General features: G+C 44.0%; 1 protein-coding gene across 1 annotated transcript in view; it reads left to right on the forward strand.

Annotated features, from left to right (window-relative positions):
- ttn.2 (titin, tandem duplicate 2) overlaps positions 1-19,919 on the forward strand; it is a 197,167-nt gene that overhangs the window by 148,692 nt on the left and 28,556 nt on the right. The window contains exons 194-200 of the mRNA XM_079562796.1: positions 66-653; positions 731-835; positions 911-1,108; positions 1,197-1,493; positions 1,631-2,218; positions 2,306-2,608; positions 2,711-19,807. Of these exons, the coding sequence (XP_079418922.1) occupies positions 66-653; positions 731-835; positions 911-1,108; positions 1,197-1,493; positions 1,631-2,218; positions 2,306-2,608; positions 2,711-19,807 (19,176 nt within the window). The remainder of the gene's footprint in view (positions 1-65; positions 654-730; positions 836-910; positions 1,109-1,196; positions 1,494-1,630; positions 2,219-2,305; positions 2,609-2,710; positions 19,808-19,919) is intronic.

Genomic DNA, 19,919 nt, shown 5'->3' on the forward strand with positions numbered 1-19,919 from the left:
CTGATTTCCGATTAGACATTTTTTCTTTGTTTTTGTTTTTTAATGTGCATATTCTTCTGTTTTAGTTCTCCCTGACTGCAACTTGAGCAGCATACATGATGGCTGCTGTGTGGTTAAGGAGGGCAGCACCACACGTATTAATATCCCGCTTATTGGCATTCCTCAACCGACTGCTACCTGGAAGAGGGGAGATGTTGGCATTGGAGACACGGGACGTATGTGTGTGGAGGCTTCCCAAGGCGTATCTACTTTGCTCATCAGGGACTGCCAGAGAGGAGATGCTGACACATACACAATTACTGCCAAGAATAGTGCAGGCACCAAAGACTGCAAATTCACGATCAAAGTGGTCGGCAAACCAGGAATCTGCACTGGTCCCATTAAGTTTGATGAAATCACAGCAGATGCTGTTACACTGGAATGGGCTCCACCTACAGATGATGGAGGTGCTGAGGTGTCCAACTATATTGTTGAGAAGAGAAGAACAACTGACAATAAGTGGGCTACTGTGGCCTCAGCCATCCAAAAGACCACAATGAGGGTGGTCCGCTTGCATGATGGCATTGAGTACATCTTCAGAGTGTTTGCTGAAAACAAGTATGGGGTTGGAGAGTACTTGAGGTCAGAACCTGTCATTGCTCAACATCCATTCAGTGAGTATTGTAATTATTTGGAAAAACACATTAGCCTTCCATGCTTGGTAATGTCTAATCTTTTGTGCAACTAATAGATGTGCCCGAGGCCCCTGCTCCTCCAGAGATTTTGAGCATTCGCCATGAATCTGCTATTCTGACCTGGAATGACCCCAAGGATTCTGGTGGCTCCCCAATAACTGGTAACTTTCTAAAGTGAATGAACAAAAGTATTTTAAATAAGTTTTGATAACTGATTTTTGTTCTGACGTTTTCAGGATATCATGTGGAGTTTAAGGAAAGAAACAGTTTAATGTGGAAACGGGCCACTAAAACTCCTTTGAGAATCAAGGAGTGTAGAGTGACTGGCCTTATTGAAGGACTAGAGTATGAATTCAGAGTGATGGCTATGAATATGGCAGGCTTAGGAAAGGCAAGCAGAGCGACGGAAGCAGTTGTTGCCTTGGATCCCATTGGTGAGTAATTGCTATTGCTAATAAGAACTAGTTAAACTTGTTCAAAATGAATGGCATCACAGTACAAAATCTGTTTCTGTTTTCCCAGACCCTCCTGGCAATCCTGAGGTCATTAATGTCACCCGGAGCACAGTCACTCTCATCTGGACTGCTCCTAAATATGATGGAGGCCACAAGGTGACAGGTTACATGGTGGAGAAGCTTGTGTCTGGTGGAAAAGCGTGGTTGAAGGCCAATCATGTCAACGTCCTGGGCTGTGCCTTTACTGTGCCTGATCTCACTGAGGGATCACAATACCAGTTCAGGATCAGGGCCAAGAATGCGGGCGGAGCTATCAGTCCACCATCAGAGCCAACTGAGTTTTTGACTTGCAAGGACGAGTATGGTATGTTACCGTTTCCATTTCTATATCACATATCTAAACTTGTTAATTAGTTTAATTGATAGTTCCCTAATTTACTTGATAACAAATGTATTTCACTGTTGAATGTCAATAGTTATATTGGATTTCCTCCTTTGCAGAACCACCTACAATCACAATAGATCCAGATATGAAGGATGGTGTATCTGTCAAGGCAGGGGACACAATTGTGATTACTGCTTCCAAAATTGTTGGTAAACCTCCACCCACTGCAGCTTGGACCAAGGGAGGTCGTGAGCTGAAGAACTCTGAAGTTGTCAACATCACAACCACCCCTACCTCTTCCACAATTGCTATCAAGTATGCCAGCAGGAAGAACACAGGGGATTATGTCATTACTGCATGCAATCCATTTGGAATTAAAGAAGAGCATGTAAAAGTGAAAGTCCTGGATATCCCTGGTCCACCAGGTCCTGTTGAGGCCAGTAATATTTCAGCTGAAAAGTGCACGCTGACCTGGCTTCCACCAGAAGAGGATGGAGGTAGCTCTATTAAGTCCTACGTTCTTGAGAAGAGAGAAACCAGCCGACTGCAATGGACCAAAGTTGCTGAAAACATAGTGGATTGTCGTTTTGTAGCCAGTAAACTCATCAAGGGCAATGAGTATATCTTCAAAGTATCTGCTGTGAATCAGTATGGCACAGGAGATTCAAGCCAATCTGGTCCAGTGAAAATGGTTGACAGTTTCCGTAAGTTTCCTAGCATCTTTATAATTACATTTTACTTTTAATCAGAAACTATAACCTATTGTTTTTTTTTTTTTTGTTTTTCCACAGGCCCACCTGGCCCCCCATCAGTCCCAGAGGTGGATAATGTAAGCAGGAATGCTGTTACCATTTCATGGAGAAGACCAGTTCAGGATGGAGGAAGTGACATTAGAGGCTATTGTGTTGAGAGGAAAGAAAAAAGAGGAATGAGATGGGTCAGAGCATGTAAAAGAACAGTCCCTGACCTGCGCTTCAAGGTGCAAGGCCTGAGCGAGGGAATTGAATATGAGTTCAGAGTAACAGCTGAAAACAAAGCTGGTTTTGGGGAGCCTAGTGAGCCATCATGCCCTGTGATGACCAAGGACATAGTGTGTAAGTTATTATGCATACAATATAATGACATTAATTCCACTGTAAATAACATTTAATTCTAAGTTAAGTCCTAACTGCTTTCTTTTCTTCTATTGTCCACAGATCCACCAGGACCTCCTTCAAACCCCAGAATTACAGAGACAACAAAAACCACAGCTTCCTTTGCTTGGGGTAAACCACACTATGATGGTGGTCTTGAAGTAGATGGATATATTGTTGAGTACAAGAAAGAAGGCCTTGATGACTGGGAGACTGAGACACAGTTCCCAATTAAAGTAACTGATTATGTCATTGGAAAACTTCAAAAGGGAGGCAAATATCATTTTAGGGTAAAAGCAGTCAACACTGAAGGCACGGGTGAACCAGCAGAGGTTGAGAAAGTCACTGAACTGGTCGACCAGGAGTCACTGCCAGACTTTGAGCTTGATGCTGAACTAAGAAGAACTCTGGTTGTCCGTTGCCGTGCTTCAATTCGTATGTTTGTTCCCATTAAAGGACGCCCTGTTCCTGAGGTAACCTGGAGCAAAGAAGATACCAACCTGAAAACAAGAGCCCATATTGACACCACCGAGTCATACACACTGCTGGTTATACCAGACTGCACTAGATATGATGCTGGTAAATACAATCTGTGTCTTGAAAATGTTGCTGGAAAGAAGACTGGCTTTGTGAATGTGAAAGTTCTTGACACACCAGGACCCCCGGTAAATCTTAAACCAAGGGAAATAACAAAGAATAGCATTACTCTTCAATGGGAAATCCCTATTATTGATGGAGGATCCAAGATTCATAATTATATTGTTGAAAAGAGGGAAGCCACCAAGAAGGCGTACACTGTTTTGAGCAGCACATGGCAAAAATGCTCTTTCAAGATACCCGGCCTGGAGGAAGGAGCTTATTACTATTTCCGTGTCACTGCTGAGAATGACTTAGGAGTGGGCGAGCCAGCTGAAACACCAGAGCCAATCAGAGTTTCCCAGGCACCTTCAGCACCAGAGAACCTATATGTTACAGATGTTTCTGCTGATAGTGCAAGTCTGACATGGGCCAAACCCCTGCATGATGGAGGTAGTTTGATCACCGGATATGTCATTGAGGCTCAAAAGAAAGACACTGATCAGTGGATTCATGTGACAACAATCAAGGCATTGGACTACACCGTTACAGATTTGATTGAAGGAGCAGAATATACTTTCCGCATCATGGCTGTTAATGCATCTGGTAGAAGTGACCCTCGTGAGAGTAGACCAGCTGTTATTAAAGAACAAACTTCTGCTCCATCCTTTGATATGCGGGCAGTGTACCAGCAGACTGTTGTTGCCAAGACTGGAGATCGTGTCAAGGTAGAGATTCCAGTCCTTGGGAAACCCAGACCAGTAGTTTCCTGGAAGAAGGGTGACATTGTCCTTAAGGAAACCCAAAGAATTAATACTGAAACTACTCCATCATCAACCATTCTCAACATTGGAGAGATCAAGAGAAGCGATGGAGGCCAGTATTCTATGACTGGAAAAAATCTACTGGGTACAGTAACCGAGACCATCACAGTGCTGGTCCATGATATTCCCGGACCACCAACCGGTCCTATTAAACTGGAAGAGGTTTCATGTGATTATGTTCTCATGTCCTGGGAAGCGCCTGAGAATGATGGAGGAGTTCCCATCAACAATTACATTGTAGAGATGCGTGAAACCACTGGTGCAGGCATCTGGGTTGAACTGGCAGCCACAGTCATACGCACAACATTCAAGGCACCTCGGCTAACAACTGGAATGACCTATCAGTTCCGTGTTAAGGCTCAGAATAGATATGGCATTGGGCCATGCATTGTGTCTGAGACTGTGGTTGCAGCCTATCCATTTGAGGTGCCAGGGCAACCAGGCACACCTGTGGTTACATCATTTAACAAAGACTCCATGACACTGAGCTGGAACGAACCATCTAACGATGGAGGCAGCCCTATTCTTGGCTACCATGTTGACAGAAAGGAGAAAAACAGCATCCTTTGGCAAAGAATAAGCAAAGCTCTTGTTGTTGGAAATATATATAAATCAACTGGTCTTGTTGATGGAATTGGATATGAATATCGTGTTACAGCTGAAAACATGGCTGGCCTGAGTAAACCAAGCAAACCATCTGATCAAATGTATGCCTTAGATCCTGTTGATCCCCCTGGCAGGCCTGTGGCTCTTAATATTACAAGGCATGAGGTAACTGTGTCTTGGACTAAACCAGAGGGAGATGGTGGATTTTCAATCACTGGATACACAGTTGAGAGGCGGGAGATGCCCAATGGACGCTGGCTCAAAGCCAACTTTAACAATATTCTTGAAACTATATACACTGTCAGTGGTCTAATTGAGGATGCCACCTATGAATTCCGTGTGTTTGCCAGAAACTCAGCTGGTGCTGTTAGTGCTCCATCACAGCCATCAGAGCTTATCACTTGCAGAGATGATATTGAAGAGCCAAGACTTGATGTTGATGCCTCCTACAGTAGCAATGTAATCGTAATGGCAGGAGAAGTTTTCACACTGGAAGCCAATGTGACTGGCAGGCCCATTCCATCATTAGTGTGGACCAAAGAAGGAAAAGAGCTTGCTGACACAGCTAAGATTGAAATTAAGTCGACAGACTTCCACACAACTCTGACTAACAAAGACTCTTTGAGAAAAGATGGTGGTGCTTTCACGCTGATAGCAAGCAATCCTGGTGGCTTTGCCAAGTTTACATTTAATGTCAAGGTTCTTGATAGACCCGGGCCCCCAGATTCTCTTTCTATCACAGATGTAGCAGCTGAAAAATGTGTTCTTAACTGGTTGCATCCAACTCATGATGGTGGAGCTAAAATTGAGTATTTTATCATTCAGAAGCGCGAAACCAGTAGGCTCGCATGGACAAATGTTGCAACAGATCTCCAAGCTAACAGGTTCAAAGTGACTAAACTACTGAAAGGCAATGAGTATATCTTCAGAGTTATGGCTGTTAACAAGTATGGAGTGGGTGAACCCTTGGAATCTGAACCCATAATTTGTGCCAACCCATATGTTCCAAGTGATCCACCATCACAGCCAGAAGTCACCACTATTACCAAGGACTCCATGGTTGTTTGTTGGGAACGACCTGAACATGATGGGGGAAGCCGAATCAACACCTATATTATTGAAAAAAGAGATAAAACTGGAATGCGCTGGGTTAAGTGCAATAAGAGAACTGTAACAGACTTGAGATTTAAGGTTTCTGGTCTTACACCAGGTCATGAGTATGAATTTAGAGTATTTGCTGAGAACAATGCTGGTCTAAGCCAACCGAGTCCTTCCAGTCCATTCTACAAAGCCATTGACACCATCTTCCAACCAGGACCTCCAGGAAACCCAAGGGTCCTAGACACCTCAAAGTCCTCAATAACACTGGCATGGAACAAGCCTGTCTATGATGGTGGTTCCGAAATCACTGGATACGTTGTGGAGACTTGTTTGCCAGAAGAGGATGAGTGGACAATTCAAACTCCCAAGAAAGGATGGACTGCTACTTCCTTCACAATAACCAACTTGAAAGAAAATCAGGAATACAAAATTAACATTTGTGCCACAAACTGTGAAGGAGTGGGAGAGCCTGCTGCTGTTCCTGGAACACCAAAAGCTGAAGATAGATTACTTGCTCCAGAAATTGAACTTGGAGCAGAGTTGCGTAAAGCTGTTTGCATAAGAGCTTGTAGCACTCTAAGACTCTTTGTACCTGTCAAAGGGAGACCAGCACCTGATGTGAAATGGTCCAGAGAACACGGAGACTCTTTGGATAAAGCTATCATTGAAACTACACCATCTTTTACTACTCTACAAGTTGAAAATGTTGACCGATTTGATGGTGGTAAATATATTGTCACTGTAGAGAATGCCACAGGAAGCAAGTCTGCTTATGTTAATGTCAGAGTGCTTGACACCCCAGGGGCACCTCAGAATCTTTTCATCAAGGAGGTCACAAGAGACTCAGTGTCACTTGTTTGGGATGCTCCTATTATTGATGGTGGCTCCAGAATTCGCAACTACATTGTGGAGAAACGTGAATCGGCTAGAAAGGCATATTCAACAGTTTGTGCCAGCTGCCACAAGTCCAGCTGGAAAATTGGAGAGCTTGAAGAAGGAAAAATGTATTTCTTCAGAGTTTTGGCAGAAAATGAATATGGTGTTGGGCTCCCAGTAGAAACGCTGGAACCAATCAAAATCTCAGAGAAGCCACTGCCTCCTGGCAAAGTTTCACTTGGTGAAGTGACAGGAACTAGTGTCACTCTGACTTGGGAAAAACCTGATCATGATGGTGGTAGCAGAATCACAGGATATATTGTAGAAATGCAAGGTAAAGGAAGTGACGTATGGATGCAGGTTATGGTGGTGAAGACCAATGCAGCTGTTGTTACAGGCCTTACTCAAGGAGAGGAGTACCTATTCCGAATTTCCGCCACAAATGAAAAAGGTATGAGTGATCCACGTGCCCTAAGTGTGCCTGTGGTTGCAAAAGACTTGGTCATTCCACCAACGTTCAAAACGCTCTTCACCACCTTCAGTGTAATGGCAGGAGATGATCTAAAGATGGATATACCTTATGCTGCCTGTCCCAAAGCCACTGTGACATGGCTCAAGGATTCTGTTGCTCTCAAGGAAACTACTAGAGTTAACACTGAAGTCACAGACAAAAACCTCCGTATGGTCATCAAAGAGGCTTGCAGAGATGATGTGGGAACATACACTATTAAATTACACAACACAGCTGGTGATGCATCAGCAGACATCAATGTAGTTGTGCTCGATAAGCCTGGTCCACCAACTGGTCCCATTAATATGGAAGATATCACATCAGACAGTGTGATTTTGTCTTGGAATCCTCCAGAGTATGATGGAGGTTGCAGTATAAACAATTATATTGTTGAGAAGAGAGACACATCCACAACCAACTGGCAAATTGTCTCTGCTACAGTGGCTAGAACAACTATTAAAGCTGCTCGTTTGAAGACTGGATGTGAGTACCAGTTTAGGATTGCTGCAGAAAACAGATATGGCAAATCATCTGTCCTCCTCTCAGAAACGGTTATTGCACAATATCCATTTGAAGTGCCAAGCCATCCACGTTCTGTCACTGTGCAATCTGCAACTAAAGAGAGCATGGTTGTAGTATGGGACAAACCCAGCAATGATGGTGGAAGTAAGATTCTTGGATATCACATAGAACTAAAAGAAAGAAACAGTCTTCTGTGGGTCAAACAAAATAAGCAAATAATCCCAGAATGCAGATACAAGGCAATTGGACTTGAAGAAGGTATTGAGTATGAATTTAGAATCTATGCAGAAAACATTGTTGGTCTCAGCAAAGCCAGCAAGGTGAGTGAGATGCAGGTGGCTAGAGATCCTTGTGACAGACCAGGCAAACCAGAGGCTGTCATTGTCACCAGACATGCTGTAACACTCAGATGGACAAAACCTGAATATGATGGTGGAATCAAAATCACAGGTTACGTTGTTGAGAAGAAAGAAGGTGAAGGCCGCTGGATGAAGGCCAGTTTCGCAAACATCCTTGAGACGGAGTTTGTTGTCACAGGTCTTACTGAAGATCATATTTATGAGTTCCGTGTCATTGCAAGAAATTCAGCTGGTGTTTTTAGTTTGCCTTCAGATTCAACTGGATCTATTACTGCTAAGGATGAGGTAGATCCCCCGAAAATTGACCTAGAAGCTAAATATTCACAGGCTGTTGTTGTAAATGCTGGAGACACATTCAAGCTTGAGGCTTCAATTCAAGGTAAACCAGTACCGTCTGTCTTCTGGATTAAGGACGGACAAGTAATAACTGAAGCTGCTCGCTTGGAAATAAAAAACACAGACTTTACTGCCTGTATTGTTGGGAAAGAGGCTATTCGAATTGACGGAGGACAATATACACTCCTTGTTAAGAATGTAGGAGGAGAAAAGTCTGTTAACATTAATGTCAAGGTTTTAGACAGACCAGGTCCTCCTGAGGGTCCCATCTCGATATATGGAGTATCTAATGAGAAATGCTCGATTGCATGGAAATCACCTTTACAAGACGGAGGCAGTGATGTTTCCCATTATATTGTGGAGAGACGGGAGACCAGCAGGCTTGTATGGACTGTAGTTGAACCTAAAGTTCAAACTCTGAATTTGAAAATAACCAAACTTGTTCCTGGTAATGAGTACATATTCAGAGTAATTCCAGTCAACAAATATGGAGTTGGTGAACCCCTTGAGTCTGAGTCAATGATTGCCCGAAATCCATTTGTTGCCCCAAGCCAACCAACAGAGATTGATGTGTCTACCATCACCAAAGATTCCATGGTAATTACATGGGAGAGACCAGTTAATGATGGTGGTAACCCAATCCAAGGATATGTTGTGGAAAAGCGTGACAAAGATGGTGTTAGGTGGACTAGGTGCAACAAGCGTACAGTCAGTGAGCTACGCTTTAGAGTTACTGGGCTTTTAGAAAATCACAGCTATGAGTTCAGAGTTTCTGCTGAAAATGCGGCAGGTGTTGGAACACCAAGCCCAGCAACACATTACTTCAAGGCAGTGGATCCAACATTCAAACCAGGCCCACCAAACAACCCTAAAGTTGTGGATTCAACTAGATCTACTGTTTCGCTTACCTGGGGCAAACCAATCTATGATGGTGGTTGTGAAATTCAAGCATATATTGTAGAAGCCTGCAATGGAGCATCCGATGAATGGTTTATGTGCACTCCTCCTGCAGGAATTGCAGAAACTAAGTTTAAAGTAACAAAACTCCTGGAGAAACATGAATACACATTCAGAGTCTGTGCAATAAACAAAGTTGGGGTTGGTGAGCATGCTGATTTTCCAGGAAAAATTCTCCTTGAAGAGAAGCTGGAGGCTCCAGATCTTGATCTTGATGCTGAAATGAGGAAGATGATTAATATCAGATCTGCCTGCACTCTTCGACTTTTTGTCCCTGTAAGAGGCCGCCCCGCTCCTGAGGTCAAATGGAGCAAAGCTGATGGTGAAATTAAGGAGACTGCCCAGATTGACAATACGGGCAACTACGCTTCACTTGTAATTGAAAATGTAGATCGATTTGACAGTGGCAAATACATTTTAACAGCAGAAAATGCCAGTGGAGTTAAGTCAGTCTTTATCAGCGTCAGAGTCCATGATTCTCCTAGCCCCCCAACAAACTTTATTGTCAAGGAGATTACAAAGAATTCTGTCAGTCTAACATGGGAGCCTCCTCTTCTTGATGGTGGAGCAAAAATTAAACACTACATAGTTGAAAAGCGTGAAAGTACACGAAAGGTTTACTCTCCTGTCACCACCTGTAACAGAATGTCATGGAAAATTGAGCCTCTTCCAGAGGGTGGAATCTTTTTCTTCAGAGTCTCCGCTGAGAATGAGTATGGTGTTGGTTTGCCTGTAAAAACTTTAGATCCTATCAAGATATCTGAAAAGCCTCAGCCCCCAGGCAAAGTAAGTGTTGTTGATGTTACAAACAGCACTGTTACTCTTACCTGGGAAAAGCCTATTCATGATGGAGGAAGCAGGATTAGTTCATATGAAGTTGAAGTTGCTCCAAAGGACAGTGAAGCCTGGTCTGTCTGTGCAGCAGTGAAGGCCATTGAGACTACAGTGACAAATCTCATGAAAGGTGAAGAATATCAGTTCAGAGTTGTTGCTGTTAATTCAAAGGGCAAGAGTGATCCCAGGCAACTGGTTCAGTCTGTTGTAGTGAAGGATCTTGTCATCGAGCCTGCTGTTCGACCTAAAGTTAGCACATACCATGTTCAGGTGGGATATGACCTCAAGATTGAAGTTCCAGTTGCTGGCCATCCAAAGCCAACAATTACCTGGACAAAGGATGGAGCTGCTCTGAAGCAAACCACCAGGGTCAATGTTACAGACTCAACAAATCATACTCGGCTTACTATAAAGGATGCTACCAAAGAGGATGGAGGCATGTACAGCATCAATGTTGCTAATAACCTTGGCTCCAAAGATGCATCTATTGAGGTAATAACTCTCGACAAGCCTGGTCCACCAACAGGCCCGGTGAAGTTTGAAGACATTAGTGCTGAAAGTATCACACTCACCTGGGAAGCACCAACATATACAGGCGGCTGTCCAATTTCCAACTATGTAGTAGAGAAGAGGGACACAACTACAACAAATTGGGTAGTTGTATCTGCAACTGTAGCAAGAGCTACACTTAAGGTTTCAAATTTGAAGACTGGGGCTGAATACCAATTCAGGGTGTATGCCGAGAACAGATATGGAAAGAGTTATGCAATTGATTCAGAGCCTGTCCTTGCACAATATCCTTTCCAGGAACCGGGTCCGCCAGGTACACCATTTGTGTCTTCATACACCAAGGATTACATGGTGGTTGAATGGCATAAACCCCCATCAGATGGTGGCAGTGCCATCTTGGGCTACCATTTGGAAAGAAAGGAGAAAAACAGCATCCTCTGGACCAAGATCAATAAAACTCTTATCCAAGACTGCAGATTCAAGTCTACACCTCTGGAAGAAGGTATTGAATATGAGTACAGGGTATCTGCTGAGAATATTGTTGGAATTGGAAAAAGCAGCAAAGTCTCTGAAGTATCTGTTGCCCGTGACCCGTGTGATCCTCCAGGCTGTCCAGAGGCAGTCATTGTCACCAGACACACTGTTAAACTGCGATGGACCGCTCCAATATACAATGGTGGAAGTTTGATTACTGGATATGTTGTGGAGAAACGTGATTTGCCTGAAGGAAAATGGATGAAGGCCAGTTTTGCTAACGTCATTGAACATGAATTCATTGTCACAGGCTTAACAGAAGACTGTAAATATGACTTCAGAGTTCTTGCAAGAAATGCGGCTGGTGCTGTCAGCAAGCCCTCTGAAAGCACTGGGGCCATCACAGCCAAAGATGAAGTTGAACCACCAAAGTGTGAAACAGATCCAATATACAACCAAACACTTATTATCAATGCTGGTGAAACATTTGTACTGGAGGCCAGTGTAGGAGGTAAACCGGTACCAATTGCTCAGTGGTTCAAGGGAGATAAAGAGGTTGAAAATTCAGCAAGAGCTGAGATAAAAAATGAAGATTTCAAGGCTGTTTTGGTTGTCAAGGATGCCATCAGAGTTGATGGAGGACAATACACACTGGTGCTAACTAATGTAGCTGGAAGCAAGACAGTTCCTTTCAGTGTCAAAGTTTTGGACAGACCTGGCCCATCAGAAGGACCACTCACAGTGAGCAATGTCACTGAAGAGAAATGCTCTCTATCATGGCTTCCTCCTAGACATGATGGTGGTGCAAGCATTTCACATTATATTATTCAGAAGAGGGAAACCAGCCGCCTTGCATGGACTGTGGTTTCAGGTGATTGTGGAGCTACAATGTATAAAGTTACTAAGCTCCTGAAAGGCAATGAGTACATTTTTAGAGTCATGGCTGTGAACAAATACGGTGATGGTGAGCCTCTTGAGTCAGCACCAGTTATCATGAGAAATCCATTTGTTCCCCCTAGCTCACCCAACGAGCTTGAAATCACTAACATCACAAGGGACTCTATGACTGTTTGTTGGAACCGACCTGAAAGCAATGGTGGAAGTGAAATTGTTGGATATATTGTTGAAAAGAGAGACAGAGCTGGAATCAGATGGACCAAATGTAACAAACGCAGAGTGACAGATTTGCGTTTCAGAGTGACAGGATTAACTGAAGATCATGAATATGAATTTAGAGTGTCCGCTGAGAATGCCGGTGGAATTGGTCTGCCCAGCCCTGCTACCTCCTACCTCAAAGCATGTGATCCCACCTTTGAACCAGGCTCCCCAGCCAATGTCCATGTGGTTGAAACCACCAAAGACACAGTTGCTCTTGCATGGCAAAGACCTATCTATGATGGTGGTTGTGAGATTCAAGGGTATGCTGTTGAAATTACCAAGGCTGATGAGGAAGAATGGTCAATTTGTACTCCACCATCTGGTGTTCATGCTACGAAATTTACCATCACCAAGTTGACTGAGCACCAAGAATACAAGGTCCGCATCTGTGCCATCAATAAGTTAGGTGTTGGTGAGCCAGCTGAACTTCAGGGTGTAGTGAAACCCCTGGACAAGATTGATCCCCCAGAGGTGATTCTTGACTCCGAACTCAGGAAAGGAATTGTAGTCCGTGCAGGTGGTTCAATGAGAATATACATCCCATTCAAAGGTCGTCCAACTCCTGAGATCAGCTGGTCAAAGGAGGATGGAGAACTTCCGAGTAAAGTACTAATAGAAACGGGAGAAGATTACAGCCAGCTTTCCATTGACATCTGTGACAGATATGATGCTGGAAAATACATCCTTAAGCTGGAAAACAGCGCTGGCACCAAAACCGCTTTTGTTTCTGTCAAAGTGCTAGACACTCCTGGAGCGCCCGTAAATCTTACAGTGAAGGACATTAAGAGGCAAAGCGTTACACTAACCTGGGAACCACCTGTTATTGATGGTGGTGCAAGAATCAAGAACTACCTTGTAGAGAAACGTGAGTCCACCAGAAAGGTGTTTTCTAATGTGGACAACAAGTGCACAAAGACAAGTTATCGCATCACTGGACTTACTGAAGGAACAATTTACTACTTCAGAATATTGGCTGAAAATGAATTTGGTGTGGGACAGAGCGCTGAGACAGAGGATGCAGTTAAATGCTCTGAACCTCCTCTACCTGTTGGTAAGGTGGCTTTAACTGACGTGACCAAATCCACAGCTTCACTTTCTTGGGAAAAGCCAGATCATGATGGAGGTAGCAGGATTATGGGTTACTATATTGAGATGCAGCCTGTGGGATCAGAAGAATGGGTAGTTGCTACCACAACAAAAACTTGCGAAGGTACTGTTGCTGGCCTTAGTGCAGGGCATGAGTACCTCTTTAGAGTTTCAGCGTTTAATGAGAAAGGGAAGAGTGATCCTAGAGCTCTTGCTTCACCAGTTACAGCAAAGGATGTGACAGTTATGCCTGGCTTCAAGATCCGATTCAACACGTATAGTTTGCAACAAGGGGAGGACTTAAAGATTGAGATTCCAGTGCTGGGTCGCCCTGCTCCCAAGGTTGAATGGAAAAAGGAGGGTCAGGCTCTTAAAGAAACAACTAGATTAAATGTGTCAGGCACAGCCACCTCTACCAAGCTTCTCATCAAGGATGCAAACAGAGATGACTCTGGGAAATACACCCTTACAGCCACAAGTTCCTTAGGGACCAACACAGTGGAGATAGCAGTTATCATCCTTGATAAGCCAGGCCCTCCCACTGGCCCTGTTAAAATTGAGGAGGTGAGCTCTAACTATGTCACTCTTTCCTGGGAGCCACCTGAGTATACAGGAGGTTGCCAGATCAACAACTACATTGTAGAAAAGAGAGATACAACTACCACAGCCTGGCAGATTGTCTCTGCGACAATTGCCAGAGCAACTATCAAAGTCACCAAACTGAAGACGGGGGTTGAATATCAATTCAGAGTATCTGCTGAGAACAGATATGGAAAGAGTCCTGCTATCCTTTCACCTTCAGTAATTGCACAGTATCCATTCACTGAACCAGCTTCTCCTGGTACACCAGTAATTTCTTCGGTAACTAAAGATAATATGGTGGTAGAATGGAAGCCTCCAACAAACAATGGCGGCAGTCCCATCTTGGGTTATCATCTGGAGAGAAAGGAAAAGAACAGTCTGTTGTGGACCAAACTCAACAAGCTTCTAATTCCTGAACCACGTTTCAGAACAACAGAACTGGAGGAGGGTATTGAATATGAATTCAAAGTTTATGCTGAAAATATTGCAGGACTGAGCCCTGCTAGCAAGGTCTCTGAAAGCACAGTTGCAAGAGATCCATGTGACCCACCTGGTACTCCAGAAGCTATTGAAATTACCAGAAATCATGTGACACTTAAATGGACAAGGCCCCAATATGATGGAGGCAGTGCTATCACAGGTTATATTATTGAGAGAAAGAAATACCCAGACACACGCTGGATGAAAGCAAGCTATACCAACATCATTGACACGCAATACACTCTCACTGGTCTCACTGAAGATTGTGTGTATGAATTTAGAGTTGTTGCAAGAAATGGTGCTGGCATCTTCAGCCGTCCTTCTGAAAGCACAGGTGAAATAACTGCCAAAGATGAAATTGAAGCCCCAGACGCCAGTATGGATTCTAAATTCAAAGATCTAACAATTGTTAGTGCTGGAGAGACATTTGAAATTGATGCTGATTACAGTGGCAAGCCTCTACCAGAAGTTATTTGGCTGAAAGATGGAAAGGAGATTGACCAAACAACACCAAGAATGGAGGTCAAGACCACACTTACACGCACCATCCTGACAGTAAAGGAATGCATCAGGGTGGATGGTGGTCATTTCACTCTCAAGCTTGTCAATGTCGGTGGAGTAAAAATGATTCCTGTTAATGTTAAAGTTTTGGACAGACCTGGTCCTCCAGATGGCCCACTGGAAGTAAAGGGAGTAACAGCAGAGAAATGTTATCTACACTGGAGCCATCCTTCACATGATGGTGGCGCAAGTATCTCCCATTATATCATTGAAAAGAGAGAAACCAGTCGATTGTCTTGGACTGTGGTTGAGCCAAAAATTCAGGCCATCAGCTATAAGATAACCAAACTTCTGCCTGGAAATGAATATATTTTCAGAGTCACTGCTGTGAACAAATATGGTGTTGGGGAACCCCTTGAATCTGAACCTGTTGTTGCACGCAATCCATTTACCACTCCCAGTGCTCCCTCTACACCTGAAGATGGCGCTATCACAAGAGACTCTATTGTGCTTACTTGGGAAAGACCAGAAAATGATGGTGGAGCTAGCATTGAAGGATATGTGCTTGAAAAACGAGACAAGGATGGCATTAGATGGACAAAATGCAATAAAAAGAGGTTGACAGATTTGCGGTTCAGATGCACTGGTCTGAATGAGGGCCACTCATATGAATTCCGTGTCTCAGCTGAAAATGCTGCTGGTGTTGGAAAGCCCAGTGCACCAACTCAGTATATTAAGGCATGTGATGCCACATATCCACCAGGACCAATAAGTAACCCTAAAGTTATAGATCATTCCAGCACAACTGTGTCTCTCTCATGGAGCAGACCAATTTATGATGGCGGGGCATCAATTACTGGATACATGGTGGAGGTCAAGGAGGCAACAGATGATGAGTGGTTGATTAGTACACCATACACAGGAGTTCAGGCTACCAACTACACTGTCAAGAAACTGAAGGAGAATGCAGAGTATAACTTCCGTATTAGTGCCATTAATTGTGAAGGAGTTGGCGAGTATGTGGAACTGCCAGGTACAGTGATTGCTGCTGAGAAAACGGAGGCGCCCGAAATTGAGCTTGATGCAGATCTGAGAAAGATGGTTAATGTCCGTGCTACTGCCACACTCAGATTGTTTGTAACTATTAAAGGAAAACCTGAGCCTGAAGTGAGATGGTCTAAGGCTGACGGTACATTAAATGAGCGTGCCCAAATTGAGGTTACGACCTCTTACACAATGTTGGTCATTGAGAATGTTGACAGGTTTGACACTGGAAAATATGTTTTGACTCTTGAGAATCTCAGTGGCTCAAAATCTGCTTTCATCAATGTCAGAGTTCTTGACTCGCCCAGTGCTCCAACTAACTTGGAAGTTAAAGATGTCAAGAGAAGCTCAGTCTCACTTTCCTGGGAGCCTCCTCTCATCGATGGTGGAGCAAAGATATCACACTACATTGTGGAAAAAAGAGAACAGAAAAGAATGGCTTTCACCAGCGTGTGCTCAAACTGTGTGAGAAATTCCTACATTATTTCTGATCTGCAGGAGGGTGGCAGGTACTTCTTCCGTGTGCTTGCTGTAAATGAACTTGGTGTTGGCCTTCCTACATCCACAGAGCCTGTCAAGGTTTCTGAGCCGCCTTTGCCTCCTGGCAAGATTGTGCTAGTTGATGTGACCCGTCATACTGTCACACTTTCTTGGGAGAAGCCTGATCATGATGGAGGCAGCAAGATCACAAATTATGTTGTTGAGATGCAACCTAAGGGAGATGACAAATGGACTGTATGCAGTGAGTCTAAAGCACTTGAGGCTACTATTGATGGACTAACAACTGGGGAAGAATACTCATTCAGAGTCACGGCTGTCAATGACAAGGGCTGCAGTGATCCCAAGCCTCTGGCTTGTCCAGTTGTGGTGAAGGACATAACAGTTGAGCCGACTTTCAACTTGCTTTTCAATACCTACAGTGTCAAAGCAGGTGATGATCTGAAGATTGATGTACCCTTTAAGGGCAGACCTCAGCCGGAAGTGTCTTGGAAAAAGGATGGTCATGCTCTCAAACAAACCACAAGAGTCAATGTTGTGAATTCTAAGACCTCATCCAAAATTCTTATTAAGGATGCAACTAAGGACGATGTGGGAAAGTATGAGATCACTTTAACCAGCTCAGTTGGTACAAATAAAGCTGAAATTACAGTTATAATCCTTGACAAACCTGGTCCACCAAGTAACATCAAGTTGGATGAGGTAAGCGCTGATTTCATCTGTCTGTCCTGGGATCCTCCTTCGTATGATGGTGGCTGCCAGATAAACAATTATGTGGTGGAGAAGAGAGACACTACCACAACAACATGGCAAATAGTGTCAGCTACAGTGGCGAGGACATCAATTAAAGTCACTCGTCTCAATCAAGGAACAGAATACCAATTCCGTATTGCTGCTGAGAACCGTTATGGCAAGAGTCATTCCATTGACTCTGCCCCTGTTATTGCTCAGTATCCATTTGAACCCCCAGGCGCCCCTACAAACCTTAACGTTGCCAGTGCCACAAAGTATGGTATGCTTGTTGAGTGGGGCAGACCTGCTAATGATGGTGGAAGCCCTGTTACTGGTTATCATGTTGAATGCAAAGACCAAAGTAGTATCTTGTGGGCAAAAGTCAGCAGAGGCTTGATAGCTGAAAATCAGTTTAAGATGACTGGAGTTGAAGAAGGTCTGCTCTATCAATTCAGAGTTTATGCTGAGAATATTGCTGGCATTGGACCATGTACTAAACCCTGTGAACCAGTGGCTGCTAGAGATCCATGCCAATCACCAGGGAATCTTAGAGTCACCAATATTACTAGAACATCCGTTTCCCTCTTCTGGGAGAAGCCTGAGTATGATGGTGGAATCAAAATTACTGGCTATATTGTTGAACGTAGAGAACTTCCAAATGGACGGTGGTTAAAGTGCAACTTTACCAACCTTCAGGATACCTTCTATGATGTTACGGGTCTCACAGAAGACGTACAATATGATTTCCATGTTATTGCAAAAAATTCAGCTGAGCAGTTGAGTGCCCCATCAGAAAACACAGGACCTGTCACAGTCAAGGATGATGTTGATCCACCAACCATCACCATGGAAGACAAATTCAGACAGCTTGTTGTTATTAAGGCAGGAGAAATTATTAAAATTGATGCTGACATTAGTGGAAGACCACTTCCTGTAGTTTCTTGGTCCAAGGATGGTAAAGATATTGACACTAAGGCCAGATGTGAAATCACATCCACCAACTTTGCAACCACCCTTATAGTCAGAGATGCTATTAGAAGGGACTCCGGCCAGTATGCTTTAACACTGCACAATGTGGGTGGAACGAGGTGTGTGGCTGTTAACTGCAAAGTTCTTGACAGGCCCGGTCCTGCTTCAGGACCTTTGGCAGTTTCAGGTCTCATGGCTGAGAAATGCACCCTCACATGGGGACCCCCTCAAGAAAATGGAGGAGCTGAAATAATGCATTACATCGTAGAAAAGCGTGAGACCAGCCGTCTTGCATGGACCTTAGTCTACAATGACATGAAGGCCACAACCTGTAAAGTGACAAAACTGCTTAAAGGCAATGAATATATCTTCAGAGTCAGAGGAGTGAACAAGTATGGGGACGGGGAGCCCCTGGAGAGTGAAGCCGTCAAAGCTAAGGATCCATTCACTGTTGCTGCCGCTCCTGCTAATGTTCAGGTCACTGCTGTTACAAGTGAGGCTATGACCATCTGCTGGGACCGTCCAGTTTCTGATGGGGGAAGCAGTATCGCTGGATATGTCATTGAAAAGAGAGAGAAAACTGGACTTCGTTGGTGCCGTGTCAATAAAAAGCCTGTTTATGACCTTAGAGTGAAGGCCTCAAATCTACGTGAGGGCTGTGAGTATGAATACAGAGTCTTTGCAGAAAATGCTGCCGGACTCAGCGCCCCCAGCATACCTTGCCCTCTCACTAAAGCTGAAGACCCACAGTTCCTGCCCTCACCTCCAGCTAAGCCAAAAATTGTTGACTCTACAAAGACAACAGTCACTCTGTCATGGAACAAACCTCTATTTGATGGTGGAGCACCAGTGACAGGTTACAGAGTAGAGTACAGGAAGAGTTTGGATGATGAGTGGTTTGTTGGAGTGCAGAACACCAAAAACACAGAGTTCACTGTTGTGGGTTTGACCCCTGGGGTGGAATATGTGTTTGTTGTCAAATCGATCAACAAGATTGGAGCCAGTGAGCCTAGTCCTGAGTCAGACAGACAAGTGGCCAAAGAAAAGGAAGAAGAGCCAATGTTTGAAATAAGTAATGACATGAGAAAGACTCTCATCGTCAAAGATGGAAGTTCTTTCACCTTGACCGTTCCCTTCAAAGGCAAACCTATACCTAATGTCACATGGACAAAGCCTGATGTCGACCTTAGAGTGCGCGCTGTTATTGACACTACAGACACATTCACTTCCATCACTTTGGAGAAAGCCACTCGTAATGACTCGGGTAAATACACTGTCACATTGTCCAATGTGGCTGGCACTGCCTCCTTGACTCTCAGTGTCAGGGTACTAGACTCACCAGGACCTCCAGCGCGTGTTGAAGTCAAGGATGTCACCAGGACTTCTGCCACAGTTACCTGGGATACTCCTGAAAATGAAGGCGGAGGACCTGTCAAGAACTACCTGGTTGATATTCGTGAAGCCAGTAAAAAGGGTTGGACGAGGCTGACTGATACATGCCACCGGCTCACACACAAGGTTACAGATCTACCAGAGGGAGGAGTCTTTTACTTCAGGGTGACAGGCGAGAACGAGTATGGAAGTGGTGTTCCTGCAGAGACCAAAGAGGGAACCAAAATCTCAGGTAGTTACAATTTTTGTTTGTTTCGAATAAAAAAAAAATATATATATTTTTTTTAAAATTTTGCTGATATGTCCTATAGCACGGTAGTAACACATTAATATAAAATGATTTA

Source organism: Gobius niger, assembly GCF_951799975.1.
Source record: "Gobius niger genome assembly, chromosome: 9".
Taxonomy (NCBI): domain Eukaryota; kingdom Metazoa; phylum Chordata; class Actinopteri; order Gobiiformes; family Gobiidae; genus Gobius; species Gobius niger.